At 40.9% G+C, this 26907-nt stretch overlaps 1 protein-coding gene across 1 annotated transcript; it reads left to right on the plus strand.

The window, feature by feature from the left end:
* The first annotated feature begins 671 nt into the window (after positions 1-671).
* Positions 672-26907, plus strand: cemip2 (cell migration inducing hyaluronidase 2). The gene is made up of 24 exons (XM_071482591.1): positions 672-919; positions 3778-4129; positions 4302-4442; positions 4627-5194; positions 8862-9031; positions 9261-9452; positions 10611-10780; positions 12184-12396; positions 13386-13591; positions 14669-14738; positions 15332-15460; positions 16210-16298; positions 17684-17815; positions 18888-18923; positions 19213-19368; positions 21030-21207; positions 22159-22374; positions 22482-22693; positions 23027-23209; positions 23436-23655; positions 23732-23833; positions 23948-24093; positions 24270-24376; positions 24479-26907. Exons 2-24 carry the CDS (start codon positions 3796-3798, stop codon positions 24676-24678), a joined length of 4170 nt encoding a protein of 1389 aa, XP_071338692.1. The 5' UTR covers positions 672-919; positions 3778-3795; the 3' UTR covers positions 24679-26907.

The raw sequence follows: 26907 nt of genomic DNA on the forward strand, positions 1-26907 counted from the left end.
CAGGCCCATTGTATTGCAGGTACATCCCTATCAAGCTGTCAGTTTGTAAATCAAGTTGTGGTAGCATAACAATTCTCTCCGTACGAATATTATTATGTTAACACCCAGATTACTATGGACTAAATACTAAAATTAATTAGATAGGCTAAAGCATTCTTGCACTCAAGTTCCATTACCACTAATAATAATAAAAAATAATTATAATTATAATAGCAGTACTTTTTCAACAATGATAACTTCTACTAGCCCTTATACCAAAGCTGTGACTACCTGCCAGCAGTTCATATCCTCAATATTTTTGCTGGAAATTGATGTGCTCTTGTAATCTGGAGGGAGTTACACCCTAAAATGTTTTTGTTTTTTTTAAATTAAATAAATAAATAATAAATACAATACAAGACAATAAATACAAACGCAATAATACGCATTTAGACTTTCATGGAGGGAAATCTAATCTACACAATATTAGACTTAGACCCATGACCTTACAGGGCTATTTTTAAAATCCAAGTCACTACTACTAATAATTATTATTATCATTATTATTACTAATATGATAACAATTAATACTAGCACAAGTACTACAATATCATCATCGCTTCAAATCACCATATATTCTCCGATATCCGATAGCATGTGAACGCATCATCACTTCCCACCGTCCCAAGCCGCGCCTGCTTGATTTCCTCTCTGTGGGACTGGGGGGGCTGAACGACGGACGGACGACAGCCCATCAGCAGTAAAAAAAAAAAAAAACACCATGTGAAGAAATAGTATATAAAAAGAGACACGGAAAGCGAACTTGATAAGTTATTCATTCGCCCCAGCAGCAGCAGCAGCACCGCCGGGTCAGCGTTTTCCAGCAGCTCGGCAGAGAGCGGATGGACAGAGCCGGAGAGGAGCAGGAGTCTCACCGACGGTACGGCCGCTCACAGTGTGTCTGCGTCCGCCTGTCAACCGCTGGGGGTGACGGAGGACTCTCCGGGTGAACCTTTAAGTTGTTTTTGTTTGTTAAGAGGCTCCTCTCAAGGGTTAGTGTGCTCGTAAAAAAAAAAAAAAAAAATGAGTGTTGCTATTCGTGTGACCAAGCTAGTGTTTGAAAGTTGCATGTGTGTGTTGCTACGTGTCCCATCCATACCTTGAGTGTCAAAGTGGACAAAAGCCACTGTGAACGAAGCGATAAACAGTTTTTATATGAAGTAACCAGCTGCCGAAATGTTGCCGCATGATATCCTCTAAGTTCCTGTTTTGCAGTGGCAAGTCGCAAGTAGACTACCGAGTGTGTAGTGTTAGTTGGTGTTACTTTACCGTGAGGAAGGAGTCTCTTTAGCCAAAACAAGGCCATAAATCATATTCAGCGATAACATCTTCCCATTCAAAACACCTTCTCCCCACATGATATCGCTCAACGTGGGCCAGACACACCCTACACCTACTACTACCCACCAGTCTCAGAGTCAGGGTTGTGACACCGCTGTTTCGGCACATGAATTCAATATAGGAAACACATGGCTTGCTGTTTGTTACACAGTAACAGTGTCAATTTCCTAAGCGAGGGGTGAGTTTACAGCCGAGGAATGTGTGATGGTCTCCCCCCCCCCCCCCACATCTGTTTGATATTCAGTAGCTCTCAAGAATCAGGATAATGTGAGAGGGAGGGAGGGAGGGGGGGGATGAGCCCTGTGATTAGTGTCATTTCCAGACGCTGAATAGCCCCAAGGTGACCAAGTCCACAACTCTTCATGCTCTGACAGGTCAGTCAGTAGCAGGAGAGCAGGAACAGCTTGGTCCTTTTTTTTTTTTTATGGCAAGGAATGTGAATAAAAACATAGCCTGAGATAGGGTTGTAAAGACCGATGCCTGGGGGATCATCCCATCACAGGGCCCCCACTGAGTCTGTCTAATGCAGGACACGGACTAGTGATGAACATCCAAAGGGAAGTGTAATCAGCATGTCTTTGTGATGACAGTCAGGTTTAGGGGTTTGCGTAAAGAATTATTCACCACGAAGAATGGTCCAGAGAGAAGCTGTGATGGGATAATTCAGGTTGAAGTGGGTGAAACAGCTGCTGTTGGGCCTAGCTGATATTGTGGCCTGTGTAACTGTCTGAGCCCTTGTCTTGCAGTCCTTGATTGTACATTGCGTTGTTTATGAGTTGAAGGGGTTCATTGTCCTTTGGGCTAAAATGGTGACTAATTGGCAAGGCAAGACAATGGTTGTATGTGTGAGTGGGGTGTGTGTGTCTGTACTCGCATAGTTGTGTGTGTGGAGTACTGATAGACCCTCGGATGATTAAAAAACCTGCAAGTCCTCACTTCCAGGGTGTCTTTGGTTTGATTGGACCTTTTGCACTTTTAACAACCTTTTGAAAACATACTTGGTCATTCTTCAAGTTATGTGGCTCAAATTATGTGGTGTTTGAAAATTTGAACTTGCTTATGTTTTATTTATGAAGTGTGTGGTGATGTCATTACAGTGTTCAGGGTTTTTGTGGTAAAGAAAAGTGCCACTGAAGCCCTTTTTTCTGCAGTGTCATTTCCTCTACTCCTGTGTATTTGTGTGTGCAGGTGTGACCTTTGTGTGTGCGTGTCTGTGTGTGTGTACATGGCCTCAGTTCATGTTGTGCTAGGCTCTCCATTTGTGTGAAATAAAGGCAGCACAGACTCAAACTGGAGCACTCTCCTCTTTCCCTACTGTAATTGGTGCCATCTGTTTTGGCCGTATTAACATAGTCCGAGGAATGTTGTGATCCATTATTCACAACCTCCTTCACCCTCCTAGTGTGGACAACAGCAGCCAGTGTCACTCTATTTTAGACAAATCAGCCAGGGGAAAGGTTGACTGTTTTGGAGGAATAGATTTATAGTCTTTTTAAGACCCACTTCCAGGATCTTTACCTGGGGACCTGAGGGACTGACTGACTGACTGAATGATGAAGTTATACCACTGGTCAGCCAAGTGACACGTGACTGAGAAATAAGGTCTCGCTGTTGGAGTTCCCCCATTTGTCATTGCGTTTTCAAAATGATTTGATACGCACAAGCAGTGTTGCCAGTTTCACCAATATTGCCCTGCAAGTGCGAGGTCATACTTTCCCTCCGCAGGCACACCGCTCTATGCTGACTGCGCAGCAGCTAACATAAATGTAGCCAAAATCCTGTGCTGTGATTTTTCCGTTTTCTTTAACCTAAAACAGAAGCTTGGAAATGGCTTGGAAGTGACTGCTTGTTAACATGTAGTCTTAATGGGCTGGGTTTCAGCAGAATGCAAATAGCCAATGCTGCAGTCCAGCCATATACTAGGTTTTAACCTATTCTTGTTTGGCTCTTTTCATGTCTTCTTCTTCCTCTTTGACCTGTTCTGTCTGAACTCTTTTTCATTCACTCCCTTGTTTCATTCCTTAACACTTTGCTAGTTGAACAGCGTCTGCCTTATAGTGCAATTGTGCTTACAACTGAGCATCCTTTACAAGAAAATACAAAGGTTTTAACTGTGTGTGAGTCAAATAATTTTGTTGACAACAAACTCTTATTAGATAAACATAAGCCAAATAACTCTAACTTGGAAATAATTTTTTTCATAGACTCCCATTTTTTTTATATGAGTTAGGACAACATTGAATGTGACAGACAGTGGGAGGTATATGAAAAAGAAAGGCTTTCGTATTTTGACAGTGGTTCCAAACGTCCCCAGTGACACCATTGTTTAACTCCATATTGTGAATGTGTTTTGTACTCCTTGCCTCTTTCACTCTTTCTCCATTTTTCTCCCCTCAGGTAGCAGACACGTATACCATGCCTACAAGTGATGGCCCGAGCCACTTCCCCGTGTTTGTGGCTCCGCACCACGGCAACCACCAGAGGTCCCCGGGCTATGTCCCCGGGCGAGTGGCTCCAGTCCGCTCGCCGCCTCCTGCTAAAGCTCCACCACCTCCACCACTAAAACCTCATGGCCCACCACCGGAGCGACCAGCCGCTCTCAACCTGTCAGAGGAGCACCAGCGCAGGGTGTGTGCTCAGAGCCTCCAGCAAAGAAAGAACACACTGATCTGCTTTGGAGTGTCGATGGGTTCTTTGTTCCTCACGCTTATCCTTGTCCTTAGTCTCACAAGTGGAGAAGTATTAGACGGTCAGTATTGCAAATTTTTATACAGATGTTTATGATTTAAAATCTCTTTATGAACCCATGGCTTCTAAACTTGTTCCCAGCTGTATATACCATGGTTGTGTATTTTTTCATATCCCTGTCTAATGGAAAGTATGAGATTCTCTGATTTATTACTAATTAATCATGTTTACAGAAAACTGTCCGGACCACAACCCATCCCTTAGTGGCTGGAACCCAGGCCACCAACCAGACAAGGCTATTGTAGTCAGGAGGGGACATTTGTTGAGATTAGATTCTTCTGCTACTTTCTACTCACTAACCATCCAGTCAGGAGGTAAGCACACCAAGGTCCATAATTCATTAAGAAGTATTTTGAGCTGTAATATTGATGAATTTACATTTATTAGTTATGATAAGTGACACTGTTCTGCCGCTCCGGTTTAGTTTATGGATGTAGTTGATGGGTGTAACATACAGCAGGTATGAACTCACATTTGTCTTCCCTTGACTACTGACAGGTCGGGTAGTTTTTGCAGACAATGCTGATGGCACCAAAAACATAACCTTGAGAACACGCCTCATCCTCATAGAAGAAGGTGGAGCCCTTCTCATTGGTGCTCCCAAATGTCGCTACCGCTCTCGTGCCACCATTGCCCTTGTGGGCCGTTCTGATGACAAAGCAGTTCCTGAGGTCCCTGGCTTTGGCCGCAAGTTTATTGGTGTACAGAGTGGTGGAACTCTGGAGCTACATGGTACCAAGAGAGTTTCCTGGTCTCTGCTGACCCGAAGCATCCCTGCCTCTGGGCTGGCCACAGGGGGTCATGCCTTCCAGCGGAACTTCAGCAGAGGCATCAACCTGCGTGTGGTGGACCAGGACACAGCCGCTTGTCTGTTGTCTGAACGCTATGACACGCATGATTCCCATAATGACAGTCGTCGACTGACCCAACTGCTTCGGTCCCTGCCGGCAGGCCGCATTGTTACTCTGGCTGTAGGAGACTCAGCTGTCAAAAGTCTTCTAGATGAAACCAAGAAGACCATTGAGGAGAAGCTCGGCAGCCGCTTCGTCTATGATCTCAAATACAGGTAAATAGTTCCAATTCATGAATATAAGCGATGTCTTAAAGACAAAATGAAAATACACATGGATTGCCTCTTGATGTTGCCATAGTGACTATGTCTGTTGTCAAACTGAATGACAATAAATGTGAGTGAGGTTGTGGCTCAGCTGTGTTGCAGAATGGGCCAGCTCATGCAGAGTTTGTTTTGGTTCTCCATGGTGTGTTGTCTCTGCTTAAAAGTCTTTGGGAGTGTTTTGTTTATTCTTGGTCTCCTGGGGCTGATAAAGAAGGTTAATGATTAAAATGTTTTTGTTCAACCACTGAAGAGAGGCCTCTCACCTTTCAAGCCTTAATACTTGGAGTGACGATACCAGCATTTTGTTCCATGTTCATCCTCCCTGGAAAATTTTCCTTTTTTCATGTATCTTTCTTCTCATTTGTGATCTTCCCTTGAATCATTCCTAGTTATTCCTCTTCCTGTTTCCAATGTTTCTGCTATATCGTGCTCTGCCAGGAAAGGAAGCACATACCGGATAATGGGGTCAGAGAGTTTCCAGAGTTTGCGTAAAATGTGGCAGTTCAAGAGATTTTTTTTGTCCATCATGCACATTCACTCAAAAGAACAGATGCTGGAAGTTTGATATGGGTTGTTGTCCTTTCCTCGTGGACTTATGCTTTCTTTAAGCTCATGAAGTGACAGAAGTGGATTTTAGCTTTACATGACATTATACCTCCTGTAACTGTCACTCAAACACATCGATGCAAAAGCGTGTGTCTTTCAATGGAAAGTCTTAGTGCAGCATTTCTTTTATTTGTGTTATTTGTAGCTTGGCCTGGTTTGGTCCTTGGCTGGCTGAAAAGCCAAGTGCTACGCCAGTTTCTCCAGTGTCACATTTCACTTTTGGGGGTGGGTGCCAAGGCAGCACAGAGGTCTTCAAACAAATTCCTTCAAATCCACAGCACAGTGGTTTAAATGGATCAGACGGTAAAGCCTGTGTGTGTGCAGCAATAAGTGTGCACTCCCTTTCGCCATTTATTGGAGAGGAGATTTTTATCTCAGCTTTCTGTGGATTTTCTTTATAGTAGGAGGAAACACATAGCATGTATTTATGAGACAGCATGCAGTTTAATGTGTCATTAAAGTCACACTATGTTAGGTTGAGTGATTTTAAGATGAAAGAGTTGGGTGGTAAAGGCATATAACCTATAGGATTGAGCGTAATGATTTAGATCAGTTTATGACATGTATAGGGGTGTTGTGAAGAAACGGCAGGGAGTGTTGGAGGAACATACTTGGGAACTAATTGTGGTGCTTGCTTTTTCAATATTTTAAAATATTTTGTGTCAGTGCTGTAAGACCTGGGTACCCTACAAACCACAAGTGATCTCCGACTTATTCCCAATTCAAAGTAAACAATAATAAACTACTACATTACCCAAAATACCTTCAAATTTCTATAGGTTGGTCTTCCTTCCTGGTACAGATAAATGAATGTGCTGGCTCCTGTCTCGTGCCTGTTGACCTCTGTGTCTTTAATCTTTGCCTCTCAGGAGAGCACTCACACACACATAAACACATGTTAATGCTGGTCTGTAGTGAATTCACCTCTGCCTCCACACATTTCCGGTACAACAATGAGGTTGTTAAAATGCTGATGAACATCAAATCAAGGATGTGGCAATAGGGAAAAAGTGAAACAAGCATTCTCTCTTGTTCACTTTGTGTGCCTCTAACTATTGGACTCATCTGTTTGATTTAGAAAGAGTGCACTCGCACAGGCTGCATATTAGCAGCCTGAGGACAGAAGAGGGGCCTTCTTGATTTTCCCCAACAGGAAAACGGCAGAGTGCATCTCCAGATGGATCCTGTTTGTGTATCAGTTGAGTGCAGAGTGACTCTTTCATCTACCAATAAACAGGTTTGGGAGCAATTATTCTGCCCAGAGGCAGATATTAACACACAGGCATGCTGGTCTTAATAGCACACAACAAACAGCTGCTAATTTTCAGGGAGATTCTGCAGGGAAACACTAGAAATATGAAGTCACACTGGTGTACATGGTTTATTTTTTCAGATTTTTAATTATTCCAAAGACAGTTCTCCAAGAAGTAGATTGAGCGTTTCAACACTTTTGTATGGTTTTCAAATGTGCCACAAGTTGCAGGCTTTACTGCAGTACCTGATGAAATGGAGCTAGAGAGGTAAATGTGGAGGTGGATTTGGGAAATTGGCTCTGACACTGTTTACTGTATTTAGCCAAGCAAGGTCCTACTGGAAACAAGAGACTCCAGCATACTTACTTTCCTCTAGTCTATCAGAATGTACGGCTGCCTGCCCAGATATAGGTTTAAAAATAGGCTCCTGTATGGTGAAATTCTGGGAGAAGGTCATGTTGGTCAGGGTCAGTTTGTGCTGATAAAGAATATAAAGGTCATGTCATGGTTTTGAACAATGGTCAATCCATGAATAGCAAGAAGACTTTAAGCTTGTTTGGACTCATTCAGCTGATGCTCGACAACAAAAAAGCAAGACGTCATTCTTAAGAAGCTAAGGGCATGACATTTGTTACATTTAAGGCTTGTCCAGTTGCAGTACACTGTCTTGTTCTAGGTCATGCACCCTCAAAAGCACGCCCAATCCCATTTGCCATCCACACCCTCACTCTCCTCTGCTCACATGATTTCAGCCTCTTCTTCTTATTTAATCATTATAATCTCATTTGAAAATAATCTTCTTGACATTCCTGCTTTATAAGACATTGTGCAGTGGAGTGAGAAGGAGGAACTTGGAGCAAAAGTAAAATGTTGGATTCCTGAAATCTTTTGACCTCATTTTAGTAATCCTTTTATTTATTTATGTCTTTATTTTTATATCGTTAAGTTTTCCTCCTTTTTATATAACATGGCATTCAATCTGATATTCAGTTGCCTGCTCCTGCATACCCAGCCCACCTGTAATAATCTGTAGTATCTATAGTGTTAATGGAAGACATTGGTTTGTGTGTGATTGACACATCTTCACCCTGATGCCTCACACACACACAGACATTCAAACACAAAAACGTTATTACTCAGTTCAGGTCACATCCTTTATCTGACTAGCTGTTGCGTCTGTAATATTGTGTAAACTTTATTTTAATGTCCTGTTGACATTTTTACTAAAATCCTTCTATACTGAGACTGGTCCACTAATTCTGGTGCTGCCTCTAGCTACTGCAGCGACATTACCTTTCTGTGGTGTCACATGTTGGTTTGAGTTCTCTGTCGTAAATAATGGGTGGTGCAAAGTGATTTACTCAATAATAGGAGTTGAAATAAAGCTCCAAGGCTGTGATTAATTGGACTGTATGAAGTATCATTAACTTCAACATTGAGTCCATAAAAGGATTCAAAACTGGTATTTGTGTTTGTGTGGGTGTGAGTGTGTGAATGTCCAAATGTGAACTGTGAAAAGTTAAAAGATGAAACAAGTGACATGATAGCGAAGTAGTAATGGGTAACTATGTGTAAACTCTCAGCTGCGCTTCAATGTTATTTTCATCATCCAAAGAAAGTCTGTGGGAAACTAAGACTCAGAACATGATTATTCATTGCTCTTTGATATGGATGTGTGAAACTACTCTGTAAAATGTCTAAAAGTGACTCCCTCTCCTTTCTGTGTCTCTCCCACTTCTCTCTTCATTCCTCTCCAGGCAGGCGTGGGCTTTGGTGTCTGTGATAGACGGTGGTAACGCATCATGCTCAGAGGACGTCAGGGAACATGAAAACCACGACACAGGAGGGAGAGCTGTGGCAAGACGCAACTTCACCACTGTGGATGGAGTGGGCTTCTCGGTCACTGCCTACAGCGAATGGAAGAATGGTGAGGAACAATTTATGATGGTATGAATTCAAAAGCAATCAAACATATAGCTCAGTGCTGATAGCATTTAAAAATAATGTAGTGTTTGGCCATCTATTTTGGTGTGGCTATCCTTTATGTCTAAATGAGGTAAGACACACATTTATTAAATTATTTGGTTATATGTTATGTTACGCACTGCTGTGCCTCATGTCTCTTTTAAATGAAGTGCTATACTATGTCCCTCCAGGATTCCCCATCTCAGGCTTCCAGGTGGATGCTGTGGACCAGGTGGTGCTAAACCTGCAGGATGAAGTGCAGCTGACCTGGAAACCCGGGGATCACATTGTAGTTGCCAGTACAGACTACTCCATGCACCAGGCTGAAGAGTTTACCCTGCTGCCCTGTCCTCACTGCACCAGCAGGCAGGTCAAGATACAAGGTGAGAGAGTATAGCTTTGGTTTTCTGGGCTGCAAATAGAAACTGGCTTTCTGTGTGATTGTTTGTCCTCTGCTGGAGCACACCTATCTTGTGTGTCTGTGCGGCCTGTAATCTGACCCAAGGCTTGTACTGCAGGTTACCATTTTGGGCTTCACAGTTCCTGCTAAATTTGTAAGATGGTAAAGAGAAAAAGGAAGGAAGAGCTATGCAAAGTGCAGTGGAAACATATTTTCATATTAGAAAAGTTGTGGTAAGACTCTTGACTAAATCTGTGCCAGGAGCAGGAGATGAATAACATTTTACACCAACTCTCCATGATAGTCACTATATGTGATTAGCAGATGTAGTGCTGCTAATCCTGGGGTCCAGAGAGATCTAGTTTCCTGTTGGTGTTATAGTGATGTAAGATTATTTGAGGAGGCTAAAAAGAAATTGTCATCTTATGTTTTGATAATAACCTAATCTTAAAATAACAACAATAACAGAGGTTATATGGATTTGCATTTGTCTCCTCATCTTTACACCCTTCTACCTCCTTCTGCTCCTCTAATTTCCTACTCTAGCAATCTAAGTTACTTTTTTTAATCAATCTCTCTATGAGACATTTCCTGTTCTCATTCTTCTGTTGTCAACAACTGCCAACTCCCTTCCTGAGAGAAGGGTGTATTAGTTTGTGTGTGTGCCTAATTTTTGTGGTGCTTCCGTGAGGAAGGGTTGAGCAGCTGGAGTACTGCTGTGTGTTGACATTGGCGTCTGCACCCCGTGGACACGGGTACTTTCCGGATTGTCAAAAAGCAGATTATTTTGTGTTTCACATGTATTTGATTACTTCTGCTTTTCCATGTCTTTTATTTTGTTTGGTTTTGGGGTGTGGGTAGTTGTTTGTGTGTGTAACTGTTATATCAGTGGAAAGGTGAGTGCTTCAGTATGACTTGTGCCACCTCAGAAAGGTTACACAACAACTTGAAGCCAGATTTAAAGAGTATTTAGTTTCCTCAGTGTTCATTTCTACTCTGCTTTCTTTAGGGGCGGAATGGGGGGGGTTGACATTTGTGTTGATACAAAATAATCACCTTTCCAGCTCGTGTCAGATTTGTCATTAAAAATGTCACCTAGTTGTAGCATATGACAAAGAATGGACCTGTCTGTGCTACTCAGGGAAGCCTCAGTATAACCACGTTGGAGAGATCATAGATGGAGTCGACATGCGTGCTGAAGTGGCTCTGCTCACCAGAAACATTCTCATCTATGGAGAAATGGAAAACTCCTGTTACGGAAACAACATGTGCCAGTTCTACAGCCATGACACCTACGGAGGCCATATCAAGGTGTGTCTTATTTGTGTGTGCTTGTGTAATTTTATTACATTGGCTCTTGTTTAAATTCAGTTCATCAGTATTTGCTGATGTATGTGTTTGCATGTTTCAGCATTACTCTACATTCTCATTAAAGGTCACTATGTCTGCAGTAATCTGCGTGACAGTTTCCATACTGCAGAGCTCAAGTGTGCATACATTCCATATTTATATGCTGTGCTAAATGAGAGGGGTCATTCATAGTCCCAGCTCAGTTAGTTATATGAAGTACCGTGACTTCTCTGACTTTCATTCTCTCTGTTTTCTGTTCTCTGCCTGTTACATGTCAAGCTTGTATTTTCATGTTTGGCCCTTTTTCTGTAGAAGAGGAACAGTCTATAAATCTGAACAAACACTGAAGAGAGAACAGATAAGGGTCAAGCACAGCACTTACTGGAGCATCATATCCTTCTTGATCTCTATGGGTCCCTTTGTAGGCAATGAGTCCACTGTAATTTGGTTAATAATGGCACAACTACATTCACATGTGTGGCAAATACACAATGCCATTCCTTTGTCTCTATGTAACTTGTCCCTCCTGTGAAAAACAAAAACATTTTTTTTCTTTCCATGTTAACATTTTTTGTTGTCTATAACAAAAACACTTTCACTCATCTTACACAATTTGCCTGTGAAATAAGTGTGTGTGTGTGTGTGCGTGTGTGCGCATGTGTGTGTGTGTGAACTCTCTTTGCATGGACGTGTACAGCAAGCATATGTGTGTCTGCTTCATATACTGTAGAAACAATTAGTTTGTTATCTAAGTGTGTGTGTGTGTGTGTGTGTGTGTGTGTGTGTGTGTTTGTGTCAGTCAGAAAGAGAAGGAGAGGGAGAGTGGGTGAGTTAAAGTTAGTTGGAGGGATTGGCCAATACCTCCTTAACAGGAACCAGACCATGTGGCTTATGCCATACCCACAAAAAGACCTCCTGGAGAGCATTGTACAGCGTATTTGTATTGGATTATTTGCTGACGTTCATGTTTGACTTAAATTTCTCCTTGGTACATACGTGTTTTGCATGTGTACATCTCTGCGTAGCTTTTAATTTATGCTTGTGGTTCTGGTTCTGGAGCAGTTTCACTCACTCGAGCATGATGCCAACACAGCTATTGCTCATATCCCAGTGGGATGATAGATAAACACAGACTCATACTGTAGACCTAAACCTGTTACTGGACCACAGTGGCTAGACAGTTATCCTACTTTTGTGGCAAAATGTGAACTTTGTGTTACCCACCAAAAGGCCAGTGGAATTTACTTTTGCAGTGTACAATAGCTCATTGTTCTTGCTTGATCACTTTTTAAAATCTCCCTGTCTTTTACAATTTATCCTCCACTCTAGCCTTTCTTTGTTTTCTCTCTCTCCAACACCATCAGATCTTTGCCAACTTCTCATCAGTGCATCTGTCCCACGTGGAGCTGAAGAACATGGGTCAGCAGGGAGAGACGGGCCGCTACCCCCTCCACTTTCACATGTGCGGGGATGTGGACCAGAAAGGAGGCTACTGGGAGCCCACCTATGTGGACGGACTCTCCATACACCACTCCTTCTCCCGCTGTCTCACCATCCACGCCACGAATGGTTTGCTGGTTAGTAAAGTGTATGTGTGTGGCTGTGTTGAGTCAGTCTATAATGTATGAGATAATGAAAGAACAGATGTAGACACACAGACAACTACTAATGAGTACCATGTGATACTGATTGTTGAATGCTCATCAGCTACAGCCTCCATCACTGGATTACTGTAATGGTTTGTTTCCTCCTTTCCTTTTCTTCCACTCCTCCTCCTTCTTTTCCTTAAGCTCTCTCTGCAAACCCTCTTGTCCCATCTCTTTCTCCATTATGGAGACTCTTGTTCAGTCTCTTTGGACAGATATAGATTTTTTTTTACATACTTCTAGGAAATAAAAGAAAAGTATGTTTTATAAACTGCAAAATCACAATGTCTTTGTGTGTGGTTTGTGTGGCCTGTGTGATTCGGTGTGTGTGTGCGTGTGTGTGTTATTCACTGTCTTGACGTCAATCGGTGATGGGTTAGTTTACCCTTGAGTTCATAGCATTGAAAGCATTCTTCCTTGTTGAATTAAGGAAATGGAATTTACTTAGTTGTGGATAACATTGTTTGACTCTGCTGTTTTTTCCTGTTTCACTTCTGGCGCAATAACCATGTGAATATTCCTATGTTGTGTGTCTTCTTCAGCAGCTCTCTTGATACCATCGTTGTCTAGCTTTAGATAGATTTAATAAAAAAATAAAAATAAAAAATAAACAAAAAAACATTATTAGTAGGAAATTCTTTGAGGAATTTTACACATTTAAGGAGGGAGGCATCTAGCAGTTGGAATGTACTGTATTTTCCTGTGGGTCATTAACAGATGTTGTCCTAGCCCTCTTGTTTACCAGGATTTTCTGCATATTTCCATTAGGTGTGAACTACCTACTCCTTGGAAAATGAGAGTTCTATGAATGGGATATAGTACAGTATTTATTTTTCTCTCCTGCAGAGGACTGTGCTGTAAAAGTCATCCTGTGCTCTGAATTATTCTTCTCAGTGTCTTCTGATCTTTCTTTGACCCAGGTGAAGAACACTGTGGGTTATGACACCTTGGGTCACTGTTTTTTCCTTGAAGATGGGATTGAGCAGCGTAACACTTTTTACCACAACCTTGGCCTGCTGACTCGACCTGGGACTCTGCTGCCCACTGACCGCAATGAGACACTCTGCACCAGCATCAAGGACAAAGTCTATAAGGGCTACACTCCCTTACCCAGCACAGAGTGCAAGTAAGAGATTAGAAAAATGGCATGCTGTGTCTCTGGTTAGAGATACCAGTACAGAGCAAGCTGGTAACAACATGAGATTTTGCACCATCATCAAGAATATGTCTATGAGTTGTTGCAATGCATTGCTTAGCAACCACTCAAGAACCCAGGATAGGGACTTGTGTTTCCTCACGTTTTCTCCTGAAACTGTACAGTCATATCATAGGTGTGGCTGTAAAAAATCTGTGGTGTCTGTATAAATTCACACACCCATCAGAGTTTTATTTAGTAGTTTTGACAATTTATTAACTTCTGTCCATTACTGCTTTGTAGGCACATGAACAGGTTTAACTTCAGTACACAATACACAAAAAATTGTGAGGTTTTCACTATGTCACAAGCCAGTTCTGAATTGTCATTATGTACACATGGAGGGCCATTTTCATTCAAAGCACTGATGAGAAAGATTATGTCTTAGTTTCCTTTTAATATAAAATACGTAATATATCAATCAACAGCTGCAACTCTGAAATCCAGAGGTCTTGTTTAATGCAAGTCTGAGGACAATTGTAATATTTGGCACACTGCTAAGGCAGTTGCCAAGCCTTGAGAGCTGTGAATATGCAAACATCTTGACTCTAAGGTAGCTATATATTTAGGGGCAGGAAAAATAAAAAATAAACTGAGCAACTGTCTTGTCTTTAAAAACCACTAACAGTGGGGGCAAAGCAATACAAATGATTTTTGCCACTTTTAAATGTATCTGTGTCGGAGTAAATCTTTGACTGTGGAAACCTGGTAAGATAGTGCAGACATACTTATGTTGTAGCAAGAACAAGAAAAGTTCCTCTGTGAGGGAAACAGCAAGGTCTGTTTCCAGGAGGTTCAGTGTGAGTGTGTGTGAGTCTTGGCAGAACTCACTCCATCCAGGGTTTATGTTGGAGAGGTAGATTATTAGGGGAATTTCTGAGAGATCACTTTGATCTGTCTTCTGCTTATTAGTCATAGTCTCTGATATGCCAAGGCACTGCCCTTTTTAATATCTTCTTTGCTTGTGTGTCTGTGTCTTTGTCTGTTCGTGGTGGGGGTGTTTTCTAGGGCAGTCTCAACATTCTGGATCGCCAACCCCAATAACAACCTCATCAGCAATGCAGCTGCTGGTTCTCAGGTAATAACATCAGAGTTATCTAAGAAAACAGCTTCAAAATAACTTTTTACAAATGATTAAGAAAAAATGAGTGACATACAAGGAGACTCTGTTAGTGATATACAAACTGAAGCTGCAGTGGCTTTGCTGTTCCTCAACTTTACCTAATAAAAATTTAAGATTTATATGCTCATAAAAAGTGATCCATCAATAAAATGGGATTTAACAGGCTTTAGTGTTTGATAGAGGGATGCAATAACATAGCGAGACCTCTAATATATGAAAGAAGAAGTCAAGGATCCTGATCTTTTTCATTTTGGCACAAACAATGTGGAAGTCCACAGGGGAGGGCTATGAAGTATACCTCTTATTGGTAGGGGGTATTTGTGTGATATTTAGGTTGTCTGTTGATATCTGATGAACCTTAAACTTTGAGCCATTCAGCTTATGTGAACTCCTTAACCTGGGTTATTGGGACTTGACCAGCATGAGAATAGTATGATATCCTACCTGTTGTAGTTATTACTTGTATTTTACTTACAACCACCTATAGATGGAGTGTGTATAAACGTAAATTCATCACCATATTTCTATACTCTTCCTTCCTGTTGCAGGACGCTGGCATTTGGTTTGTGTTCCACAGCTCTTCCACTGGAGACTCTCACGGGCTGGTACCAGAGACCAAGGCAGAGCTCACTCCCCTGGGGATTTTTTACAACAACCGTGTACACTCCAACTTTAAGGTATTATCAGTGTTCCTTTTCTTTAGGCTTTTTTTTATTATCAGTGCATGTTCAAGTCAGTGTTTATATATATATATACAGTGTTTATAACTTGTAAAAAAATTGCACATAATTCTCTGCTTACTTACTTGGTTCTGGCCAAAAAGGGGCATGGACACACACACACACACACACACACACACAAGTAGGCTCTACAATAGTGCCCTGTTGTGTAATGACAGAAGTCGGGGGCAGGTGAACTGTGAGTTCTTTGTCCAGTCTGACCACAGCAGCCTCGCTTATAGAGGAAGGAGCCCCGAGGTTTAAGACTATACCTTGCTTATACCACAAGACCAACTCAGAGCACAGGTTTCCCTATACAAGATAGACTCACAAACACACAGACATATTACATTTTTCATTTGATTTATTTTACAATTAAATTTTTAATCATATAAAAATAAACCATATATTCTGGAGTATGGAAGTACATATATCACTTGTTCATATACATTATTCACAAGAATTGTATTTATCACTTTTCCTACTTTATGCAGTAGCCTGTTCAGCATTCACTCCATAACTCTGGCAGCACAGTATTTACATTTACTACATTTATTATTTCCCCAAAATCCCACACTGTAAAATATACTTGTAGTCTTGTTTATGTCAGTCCAACACAAATAGACCTGTGGTCCATCTATGGATCCGTATCCAAAGTTTCAGAGAATAGTTGCTGTTTTATTGTAAATATGCTTTCCTCTTTCTAGGCAGGACTGTTCATTGATAAAGGAGTGAAGACCACCAATGCTAGTGCTGCTGACCCGCGGGAATACCTGTGTCTAGATAACAGTGCCAGGTGTGTGTGTGTGTGTGTGTGTGCAATTGTATTTTACAGTTTGAGAAGTGTACAGTCTGTCATTTATACTGTGTGAAGACATAATGATTGCTTCCAAGAGTTTTGTTTTTTTATTATTACTTTGGATTCCTTGAGTAGTTTGTTGAAAGTGTACGCCAATGGATAGTGACTTGTAACCAACTAGTACACTGCGCTGTTAGAGGGTCTGTGGTGGATTATCATATGCATCATGGTGTACAGTTACACTATGTAAATATTAAGGTATTTGTGGCTTACTAATATATTTGTTTAATGCCACTGTCAATAATTGCTTATAAATTAGGTTATTTATGGTTTTTTATTGTATATCTATTAGGATAAGACCATTGACTGGGATATATAGATGCCCTTTTTCTCTGTTAATGCATTTTAGTGGAAGGTCTGTCAGGTTTGTGTTGACAGAGAAAACAAGGCTTCACAGATAGAGTTTCCACTCTGTAGCTCCCTACCCAAATACAGCCCTCAACCAGACGGAAAAAATCTGACGTGTCCACTGAGACTACTGGCCACGCTGTGTGTGTGTGGGAGTATATGTATGTGGGCAGAGGTATGAGGGGGAGGATTTTAAATGTTAAATTGCGAACTAAGTATTAATCCTACATGAGAGAGTGGAAAGGACCCATGTCGTGTGATTGTAAGTAACTCTAGGGAAAGGAAATGGTTCCTTCTGATTTAAATGAGCCTCTGACCATTCATCTCACGCCACATGCAGGTTAATATTCCTCCTTGACCAAAACTTTGGTCCTTGACATGGTATTTTAAAAATTAACAGCCAGATTTCTATAACATTTCAGGGTGTTCATGGCATCCAGGGTATAAATACTGATGTTTAAGGTGAGCCCTAATCTGGATTGAGTGCCACCATTAGGCTGTGTAAAAAGGGATAAACCTTGTCCTTTTGTGAAAACTACAAAAATCCTTTCCAGTTTCTCTCAACTTTGTACCCAATATATTTGCTAATCTAACGGGAAGATGATGATAAAACTTTTCTTAACCAGTCATGCTCCGTTGGGAGATAAAATATTTTGTATTTAATGACACAATATACTTTTCTACAGTGTCTCTCATAGTGCATGTTGTGGGAGGCACTGAGCACTGAAGCCTGCAGGCGGTCTCTACAGTTCAACAGTGAACCTTTAGACTTATAGTCTAGTTATAAATTTTGTCTACACATATTTATAGTATGTTGACATTATGATTATCAGCTCCATTAGTCACTCATATAGGTGTGACATTGTGGTAGGGGTAAAAAAAAAACCTTAGGTGAAATGAATGTAGTTGATGGAAAGTCACAAGGACATTAATAAAAACAGTGTATATATCTACATGTTTTTTTTCTTTGTCAGATTCAGACCACACCAGACTGCTGACCCTAGTCGTCCTCGGGTGGCGGCAGTCATCGACACTCTAATCTCCTTCAAGAACAACGACTTGGGAGCGTGGATACGGGGCGGTGACATCATCATCCAGAACTCTGGGTGAGATTCGTAGGCTGTGGTGTCATTAGTGTCATGTCTTGAGGACTGAGGACTGGGATGTTTCTGATGTCCAAACAAAAGAAAAATGTGATTTAGGAAATTTGTGCTAGTAGCATGTGCATGATGTAATCTCACCACAACTCCCTGTGATGATATCATTTACTGTTTTTAACAATTTGCATTTTTTCCTCTCCTCCTGGATTGATTACCATAGTTTTTGAAGAGGTAACAATGAACTGATGCAGATTTAATTTTGAATACATAACCTGATGGTTATATTCTACTAAGAGGACCCCAACAGCAGGGCCAACCCTATAATCTGGAATGTTCTTGACTGACTGACTGACTGATCATATTTCCACCACTAGTCAGCTGAGTGCCAAGTCACTGAGTTGGAGTTTCTAGTGCAAACAGGTTCTATTAGCGGGCTGTTGCTAACTTAGCACATTGTCGCTAGATTTAGAAACTTTTTTTCTTTTCAAACAAACTGGGTATAAACCTGGTAAATGACTGGACCATGTATAGATGCTGACCAGGCGCTTAGGGCTACACCTCTTGTTACAGGCAGTCTACTGAGCCGCTCTGGTTTCCCAGATGCTTGGGAACTGCAGGGAAGCGGTGGAGTGCTTCTAATACACTGAGGCTCGCCTCCATTACAGCAAAAATATACTTTCATTACATGTGTCATTATTACTAAAGGAGTCAGAGGAATAACTAAACATAAAACGCAGCGAGCTGAGAGAGCAGGAGAGAAACGGGGAGAGAGAGAGAAGTAATTGGTAACAAGGCCTCGTACTAACCGCCATGACCAACTCTACATATCAAACAGAGGGGGTTAGACATAAAGACCTGCCTCTAATAAAAGTCTGCTACGGTTTGTTGGAAGTAAATAAAGGCTAAATTGTGTGGCTCTCAGACAGAGGCTGTGCTCTGTGTGAGACAAAATAACAAAGTCTTGGTTGAGCATGTACTCTCAATGTGTCTCACTGCTTTGGTTCCTGGACAGGTTATGGTCGTTGATTAACAGACATGTTGTAAGACTAACCACTACTATCTATTTTTCTGCTTCCAGCTTTGCAGACAATGGAGTGGGATTATCCTTTGCCAGGTGTGTACTTATCTAAGTAACTAAATCTAAATCACTCTTGGTCTAGCATTCTCATCTCTTTCTTCTCTCTCTGCCAGATGAACTTGCCAAAATGCATGTATTTATAGTGGGTGTCGAGCAAATACTTTAAATTTCCTGTAGGGTCTCTTTGTTGTTTACCACAGTGACCTGTATTTTTTTTCTTCTACTTTCATTCCTAAAAGCAGATAGCATTATGAACATATTAACATGTGTGTATGTTATTTATGCTTTAATTACTATATACCCTTATCTCCTTTTTATTCTCCAGTGACGGCAGCTACCCTAAGGATGAAGGCTCCAGCCAGGAGGTGATGCAGTCCCTGTTTGTAGGTGAAAGCCGAAACAGAGGAACCAATGGAGGACAGAATAAATACTGGGGACCAGGAGGGTCTGCTGGAAAGATGAGGACACTGCCTAGAAACAGGTGAGGGAGAGCAAAACTTGAAGGATAAGTCGATGATTGCAGGTAAGATATGTGTAAGGAATTGAGGGAAAAGTTCAAAAGTTCAGTTTTCTCAAGAATTGAAGGAGATGGTGTTGATGGAGTCGCTGAGGAAATAAACTGAGAAAAACAAACAAGGAAGAGAGAGCCAGCGAAGCAATCAGGTACAGATGGTCAGATGAGGCTGCTATAGCTGCTTTTAGCTCTAACTGGACTTGTGAATGGAAGTTCTGTTTTGACTAATTTCCTTCCAGGGATATTTAAGGCAATGCTTCCATAGAAAGGCATTACTCATTGTAGCACTTGATTACTGTTTTTTTTGTCATCAAGATTTCAGGCATCTCTGAAACACAGCTCCCATTAATTTCAGCTAAATGTTACCATTTCCTTCCTTTGTTTCTGTTTTTTTTCTATCATATACATTTTTTTTATCGTCTTTGAAAAAGAACATGAAGATCTCAGTAATGGTGCTTCCACTGACAGGTAAACCAGACAAATGTTCGATAAGACCAAGTATGTGTTGGTCTTGCACTACTTGCGCCTCAGTGACAATGGGACTTGCATTATGAGGGAGTTTATGGAGTCTCTCCATGCTGTAATGCCATTTCAGACTAAGTCGACAGTCCTAATGAGAGCAGAGTTTTGAGCTTTATGTTCCCTCAGGGTCTCCTTCTTTCTCTCTCATTACAGAGATTGTTATACAAAAAGAGAGCAACATAAACAAGAGATGGCAAATAGCTGACTTTTTTTTGTTTCATGAACTACAGTTTATGTCAGTTTGTAACCACTGTCACCACTGTGTACAACTTTACAACCATTTTACAGGCTTTGTGACCGCACTGTGACATCTGACTCAGTCGGTTCGTCTGTCGTCATCGTCGTTGCTGCCAGAGCTGCTGACATACTTTTTTTTCTTGCCAGAAAGAAGATAGTTCCACTAAAATAGACGGACAGTTTGGTCCTCTAATTAAATGCAAGTTCAGTACGTTTTCATTAACAGCAAGACAATTAACATAAGACTGACAAGTCATTTTTTTTCATGTGTAATCTTAAATCACTTTGCAACACCCACATAATGAAAATAAATGAAATCAACAGTTCAACCTTAGGTCCTCATTTGACAGCAAATTAAAAATCTTAATGATAACCTCAACATTATCCAAAGGCATCAGTTTTATTAACTTAACCAACTTAACTTCTTTCTATTTAGATAATTTGTGTTTGTGTGACACACCATTTTGTCTGGAAAAAGGTTCCATTTCTAACTCTGTGGTCTGTTTCTTTTATAATTTTGTTTTACACACATATGTTAAAATAAAATTTACTACTGTCCTACATTGACCATAATATCTACATTACTAATGTTAACATAGTTGGCGTCATTTTGGGGGAAACCCTTGTAATTATAAAATTTATGTTGAGGTAGTTGATGTCCTGCTCCCTAGTGAGCTCATGGCCTGGCTGGATCCTTTTCGACTTGGAACTGTTTTGGGTTTTAGCCAGTCCATGACTAAAACCTCTGGTCATCAAGTTGAATGATAGTCCTTTTGCTCTGTTTTCTTCATCTGAATTCTCTCCCTTTGATTATTACTGTCATTTGTCTTGCTTAATCCTTTACTATTCCCTCTCTGTATAAACTGTAGGACATTCCCAATCCGAGGTTTCCAGATCTATGATGGTCCGGTGAGACTTACACAGAGCACATTTCGTGGCTTCATCCCCACACCAGAGCGTTATACCAGCGCAGTGGGATTTAACCTGAAGAACACCTGGCAGCTTACCCCACGAAACAACTTATCCCAGCTCAGCTTCCACTCTAATGTGAGTACACATTCAGGTTTGATTTACCTTGCTAGAGACATAATAAGCACATTATAGAGCTGGATTTGTAGTAAATATGCAGTATGTGCCCTGGAGTGTCAGACATACATACTGTATTATAGTATGACTTGTTAGACCACATGACATTTCTCATTTTGGTGAGCTCTTTTTTCATTCTCTCTTCTTTCCTCTTTATCCATTTGTTGCTTCTTGTTTGTCGTGTTTCTTTTGGTCTGTAGATTCACCACTGCTAGGGAATACAGAAGTTGTCAACACTCCTTGGATAAACAGATTTCTTTTAATTTGTCTTAGTTTTCACCTTTTCTCCCTCCCTCACTTTATGTGTCCATCCTCCTGGTACACTGGGTCTGACTGTTTCCTATTTGGCAGTTTGCTCCTCTTTGTTCTTCACCCTTGTAACCATCCCCTCATATTGATTAGATCAGATCAGAGTCATGGAGTTGGCAGTTATTTGAAACATCAGGGGGACCTCCTTCATGGGCAGGTCTGTGGTGAAACTATTGTGAATCACTGGTGCTCTCTTGTGGTGGTATTAGACAGTGTTCTGCCATTAAATCTTCAGCTCATCACATCTAATCGCAAGCCATATCATTGCTATACTCATAGTAAACATTTCCAGTGCAATTGTTTTATAATTGATGTGGGGCTGTAATCTTTTTGAATTAGAATATTCTGTAAAAATATCATAAATGGTTTTTATATCCCTCTCTCCCAGGAGGACAGTGATTATTATTATAGAATTCTTTGAAAGCAGATAGCCACATTATGTTGATAAAAGATATAATTCCGTGAAATAATTAAACAACATCTTCACTGCAGAGAGCACTCCCAAACAACCACTTACCTAAAGTGAAGCAATAATACCTTGAAGTTTTAACTAGTGCTAAATTCGTATGATGGCATTCTCAACTCTGCCACTAATATCCTCAGGTGGGACTGCGGGCATTCTTTGGTCGCCCTGGGCAATGGTTTGAAGAGAACGACCTGGACGGTGACAAAAACTCCATCTTTCATGATGTGGACGGGTCAGTAACGGGCTACAGAGACACCTACGTCGGCAGAGCAGACAATTACCTGATCCAACATCCTGGCTGTGTGAACATGTCCCAGTGGAATGGAGTAATCTGCAGCGGCCGCTACTCTCAGGTAGAGCATGTCTAGGTCTACACCTCATTCTTGTTATTCTTTCCTTCTGCTGTAAAATGTGCACTCCCTCTGACCCTTGCACTCTACCACATCCTCTTCTTCTTCAGGTGTACATCCAGACACAGGGAGCCACCAGCCTCAGTTTATCCATCAGCAGAGATGAATATCCTAATGCTCCTCTGGTACTGAGGGGGATTAACAGCCAGGGGGCACCGTCTCAGCAGTATCAGCCCATTCTGATGATGAGCAAGAGCTACACTCTGCACTGGAGTGGACCTGCACCCAGAGAGGTTGTCCTCTCGCTCATCAACTTTGATAAGTGAGTAACAAGAGTAAGCAGTGTGTATGTGTGTTGACAGAATTGTATTCCTGTAATGATTTGCACACGAGGATATATTTTTCTCCTTGAGAAAGGCATGCAACGACAACATATTTCATAGAGACAAGCAGAAATATACCACTGAGAACTCACAGCATCACTGCATGAAATTGTGTTTTTCAGATGTTTTTGTGTATCGTAATGACTACATTAGGACTATTCTGAGCTGAAAAAACCTCATTAACAAACCAGAGTATAATAGTTTTTTCTAGTTCTAAATGGTCTTGGAGAAAATCTTGTGTTTTGTAATGTGTCTCTCTTTCTCTCATTCAGAGATGATTGGGTTCTGGTGGGACTCTGTTACCCATCAGAAACCACATTTCAGATCATGGCCGACATCAATGACAGGCAAAGCAACACGTTTGATGACATCACAGACTACGGCACTGTGTCATCCCTTGCAGAACTGAAGAAGAGACCAATGGAAAGGAAATACTTCTTTGACCAACCTGTTGGGTGAGAAAATAAAATCCAATCCTCTCAGTGTCCTTGTCTTGTGCTTTTCTTAAACCCTCTCTCTCACACACACTTGGATTTGTGTGCAAAAGCAGGAGTGCAATTAGATTTGTTCATATTTTCATTCTAACTAGTTTTATCTTCACTTTTTGTCTCTTTGAGGCTCCCTAGTTTATAAAAGTTTATTAAACTCTGCCTATTTCTACTGTTTTCATTTCACACCCAGCTTGTTGTGGCTCTACCTTCGGGCCCGGCATGGTCGTGATGGTCACAGCTACTGTTCTGTGAAAGGCTGCGAAAGAGTGAAAGTCATGGCCACCACATCCTCCAAACAGACGTGTAACTGTACAGCTAAGGCCTACCCCAAGTACTCCAAGACTCCCTCAGCAGTGATTCCTATGCCAGCTCTAAACACACAACCCTGCAAAGGCTGTGGTGCTAAACAGGTTTGTTATATTTAAGATTCCATTCAGCTGCTTAAAACACAAGCCACCACTGCTGACCAATGTGTTTCTATCTCAGTTTGTGTTTTCCAGCGAGCCATGGACCCTCTACCTCCAGACACAAATCAAGTCTCTCAGTAGCAAAGAGCAGCAGAGAGGAGATAACAGCTCCTTTATCACTGTGAGCATGTCAGGCCACAAGTACAAACACAAATCCAAACACATGATCTTATCCATATGACTAGGGCCTTTGAACCATGGTTTGTTCAACCTATTTTTTCCTGTCATGTGCCAGGTGAATGAGGTGATCATGCCTTTCTCTCAGCCTGGGTATTTCCTGGTCTCAGTGGATGCCTGCTCTGGAAAAGTCATCAAGAAAACCTCATTTTCCAGAATGGATGCAAAGATGGAACAGTACCTGAAAACTGGAATACCAAAGAGGTGAGCCTGAGAAAATATGATAACACTGTTCACACCCCATGCATTTACATTTCTGGCATTTTTAACAAATCTGCATTTCACTTTATATCTTTTTCCCAACAGCTGTACCGTACCGTTTTTTTTTTTTTTTTTTTTAAAGCACGTTTAATTTTCACATCTGTTTGTTTCCTCCACAGGTCAATAGTGCTCATGGCAACACGAGGTCAGCCACAAGGCCTGGTTGGTGTAGCTCCATATCTGATCTCCTTTGGTATGGCTAAAGCTGCTAGTTTACACAGTAAAGGTTAGTGCCATACTAAATTGTTTACCTTTCTATTCATGTAGTTAATGTACTTTGGGACAGTCTCCCTTTGTCTTACACTCTTATTGCTGCCTCTTACCGCAGAGAGTCTGGCACTCTGGGGGTTCCAGGGTGGTTCTTCACCCCCTTCCTGGGTTTCTCTGCATACCGGGCAGGGGGATGACTTCCTGAGGGTTCAGGAGCGCTATTTACCCCTGGGTTTGGAGGCATACGGCTGTTCGCCACCTGCAGCTCAAAAGCGCAAAGACCTGGAGCTACTCAAAAAAGCCACGGGACTACAATGACCAATGTGAACTGCACAACTTACCTACCCAAAACACTCTTGCACAAAGATACACAAACACACACAACCAGCTGATGAATGTGAACTGCTGAACCATTAATTTATTAGCAAAAGCCAAGATGTTTACCAATATCAAGCGAAGAGAAGGTATTTTATTATGGACGGGGGAGTATTTTTTTGATTTTGTTTGTGTGTGTGCATGTGTATGTGTAAGTATGCCTTGGGGCCGCTGAGTCAATGCACTTTCCTTTTAAAGTTGCTATATGTATGTTTTCTCTGCCGCTGAACACGACTTGTTGCCAGGAGGGTTTGGTGGTGCTAGTGGTAGTGGAGATGGGTTGCTTGCCAAGAGCTTCACCTTTGTATTTACACGACAAGAGGTTAGAATGTGCCCTCTGCTCAGTGCTACCTCTTCATCCTCTCATGCTGAACTGAGGGCAGCCTGGATGCAAAAATGATCCACCATTGCAAAGTAGTATTATGAGACAGGACGGGCCAGGGCTAGCTGGTTAGCATGCTAACTTCAGTAGAAGAACACAAGTGATAGAAATAGAAACAAAATAATAGTCAACATTGGCAGCACTTTCCACTACTGGAGACAGCTCTTGGTGAGTAAAGGAATGAAGTTTAATGCTGAACTAGCAATGTTTCTACTAGACTGGTAAGTGAACAGCTGTGTAAGGCTACTGTTGACCATGTTGCGATAGCAAAAACTTGCATATAGCACCTTTAAAGACACAACTTGCCTTATCAGCCAAAGTGATCAAATAGAGCTTTGCAATACTGTAACTCAGTTGTTTATTTTCTACAACAGAAAAAACAAACCCAAAGCAACCATTAACATTTACCTACCAATCTTATTATTTATTATGTAGTAAATAACAGAATGAATTGGATTGTGTCATAAACATAATGCATTAGATACACACACGGCAGTGGGAAATTATGAAAATAAATTGCATTGTCCCTGAAATGAGATCATGTTCAATTGGAGCTGAAAATAAAAGATGGATTAGATGTTCTCAGGTCAAATGATGAAAATAAGTGCCATTGCATCTGAGAATTAAACAGCAACATTAAATCGAAAATTAATATGTAATGTAATACAATAGAGAGAGTGAGTTAGGTGTGTTAGTGATTATTTGATGCAAAACATGTCAAGTCATAACAAGCCATATCCTATATTAATATTATATTTATTATATATTAATATTTAAATTGTCATATAGGCATACAGTGGTTTGCAGTAAAATTGATCTGGCTATCTTGCCTTTCTAACACATAATAATGTCATTAAACAGGTGACTTACTACTATGTAGGTCATTACTTTCTTTCCACTAATCCCCAAACACATCTTTTAGCTTTTAGTTGAGATCTGTAACAACTGAATCTTTAACTGGAAAACCTCTGATCATCGTGCAGCTGTACAACTCAAGACTTTAAGCACCTTTATGGATTCTTACATGGACTTACTGGATCTTTTATCTCATATCTTTTATTTATCTCCTTGCAGTAATGGTGTCTCAAGTGCTGGCCACATGTCCAGCACAAATATACATATTATGTTACTTAACTTTTTTATTTTTGTTTTCTTAAACAGCATTGAATGTTTTATCTTTCATCTGCCTCATTTATGATCTCTTCATGTGCATTATTGCCAAAACCGTGTTTAGATACATTACAGGGTGCTTTTTCGAGATGGGGCCCTGACTGTACAGTAGTGAGCAGCACAATGCATACAGATATTCTACCAGCTGTAAGGTATAAGGCTTTATGTTTTGACTTACAGTATATAATCTTTTATTGGGTGTTTGGATGTGAGCAGGGCTCCCCCACTGAGCAATGATGAGTACCTATCTGTGACTGTCTATGTGTGTGTGTGTGTGACTGTGTGCGTATATGACTGACCATGTGAGATAGAGAGAGGACAATTACCTTGTTGCCTTTTAACCACTCTACTGTTAAAGAGCAAAAGAATGAGAGAAAGATGTTTCCATCCTTTGCCTTTTGTTCATTTGATGCTTTAAAAATGCACAACCAGAGTTCTTCATGTTTTGTTTTGTTTTGTTTTGTTTTTTTAATAGAAATGAGCTTTGTATTTACTGTTGTTGTTTTTTTTTTTTTTCTTTGTCATTTGGAAGAATTGAAGTAAATTTGTTCAACATGGAAAATTCAGCATTTGTTGAAATTGCCAAATTAAATAAACATTTATGCTTTGTGATAAAATCA

The sequence above is a fragment of the Trachinotus anak genome, unplaced genomic scaffold (assembly GCF_046630095.1).
Source record: "Trachinotus anak isolate AG129_WGS33_773 ecotype Australia unplaced genomic scaffold, CSIRO_AGI_Tana_v1 ptg000008l, whole genome shotgun sequence".
Lineage (NCBI taxonomy): Eukaryota > Metazoa > Chordata > Actinopteri > Carangiformes > Carangidae > Trachinotus > Trachinotus anak.

Coding starts and splice junctions, on each gene's coding strand:
- cemip2 (XM_071482591.1), top strand. CDS start 3,796: ATGCCTACAAGTGATGGCCCGAGCCACTTCCCCGTGTTTGTGGCTCCG. Junction 13,592..14,668: donor TTACCCAGCACAGAGTGCAA/GTAAGAGATTAG, acceptor GGTGTTTTCTAG/GGCAGTCTCAACATTCTGGA. Junction 18,924..19,212: donor GTGGGATTATCCTTTGCCAG/GTGTGTACTTAT, acceptor TTTATTCTCCAG/TGACGGCAGCTACCCTAAGG.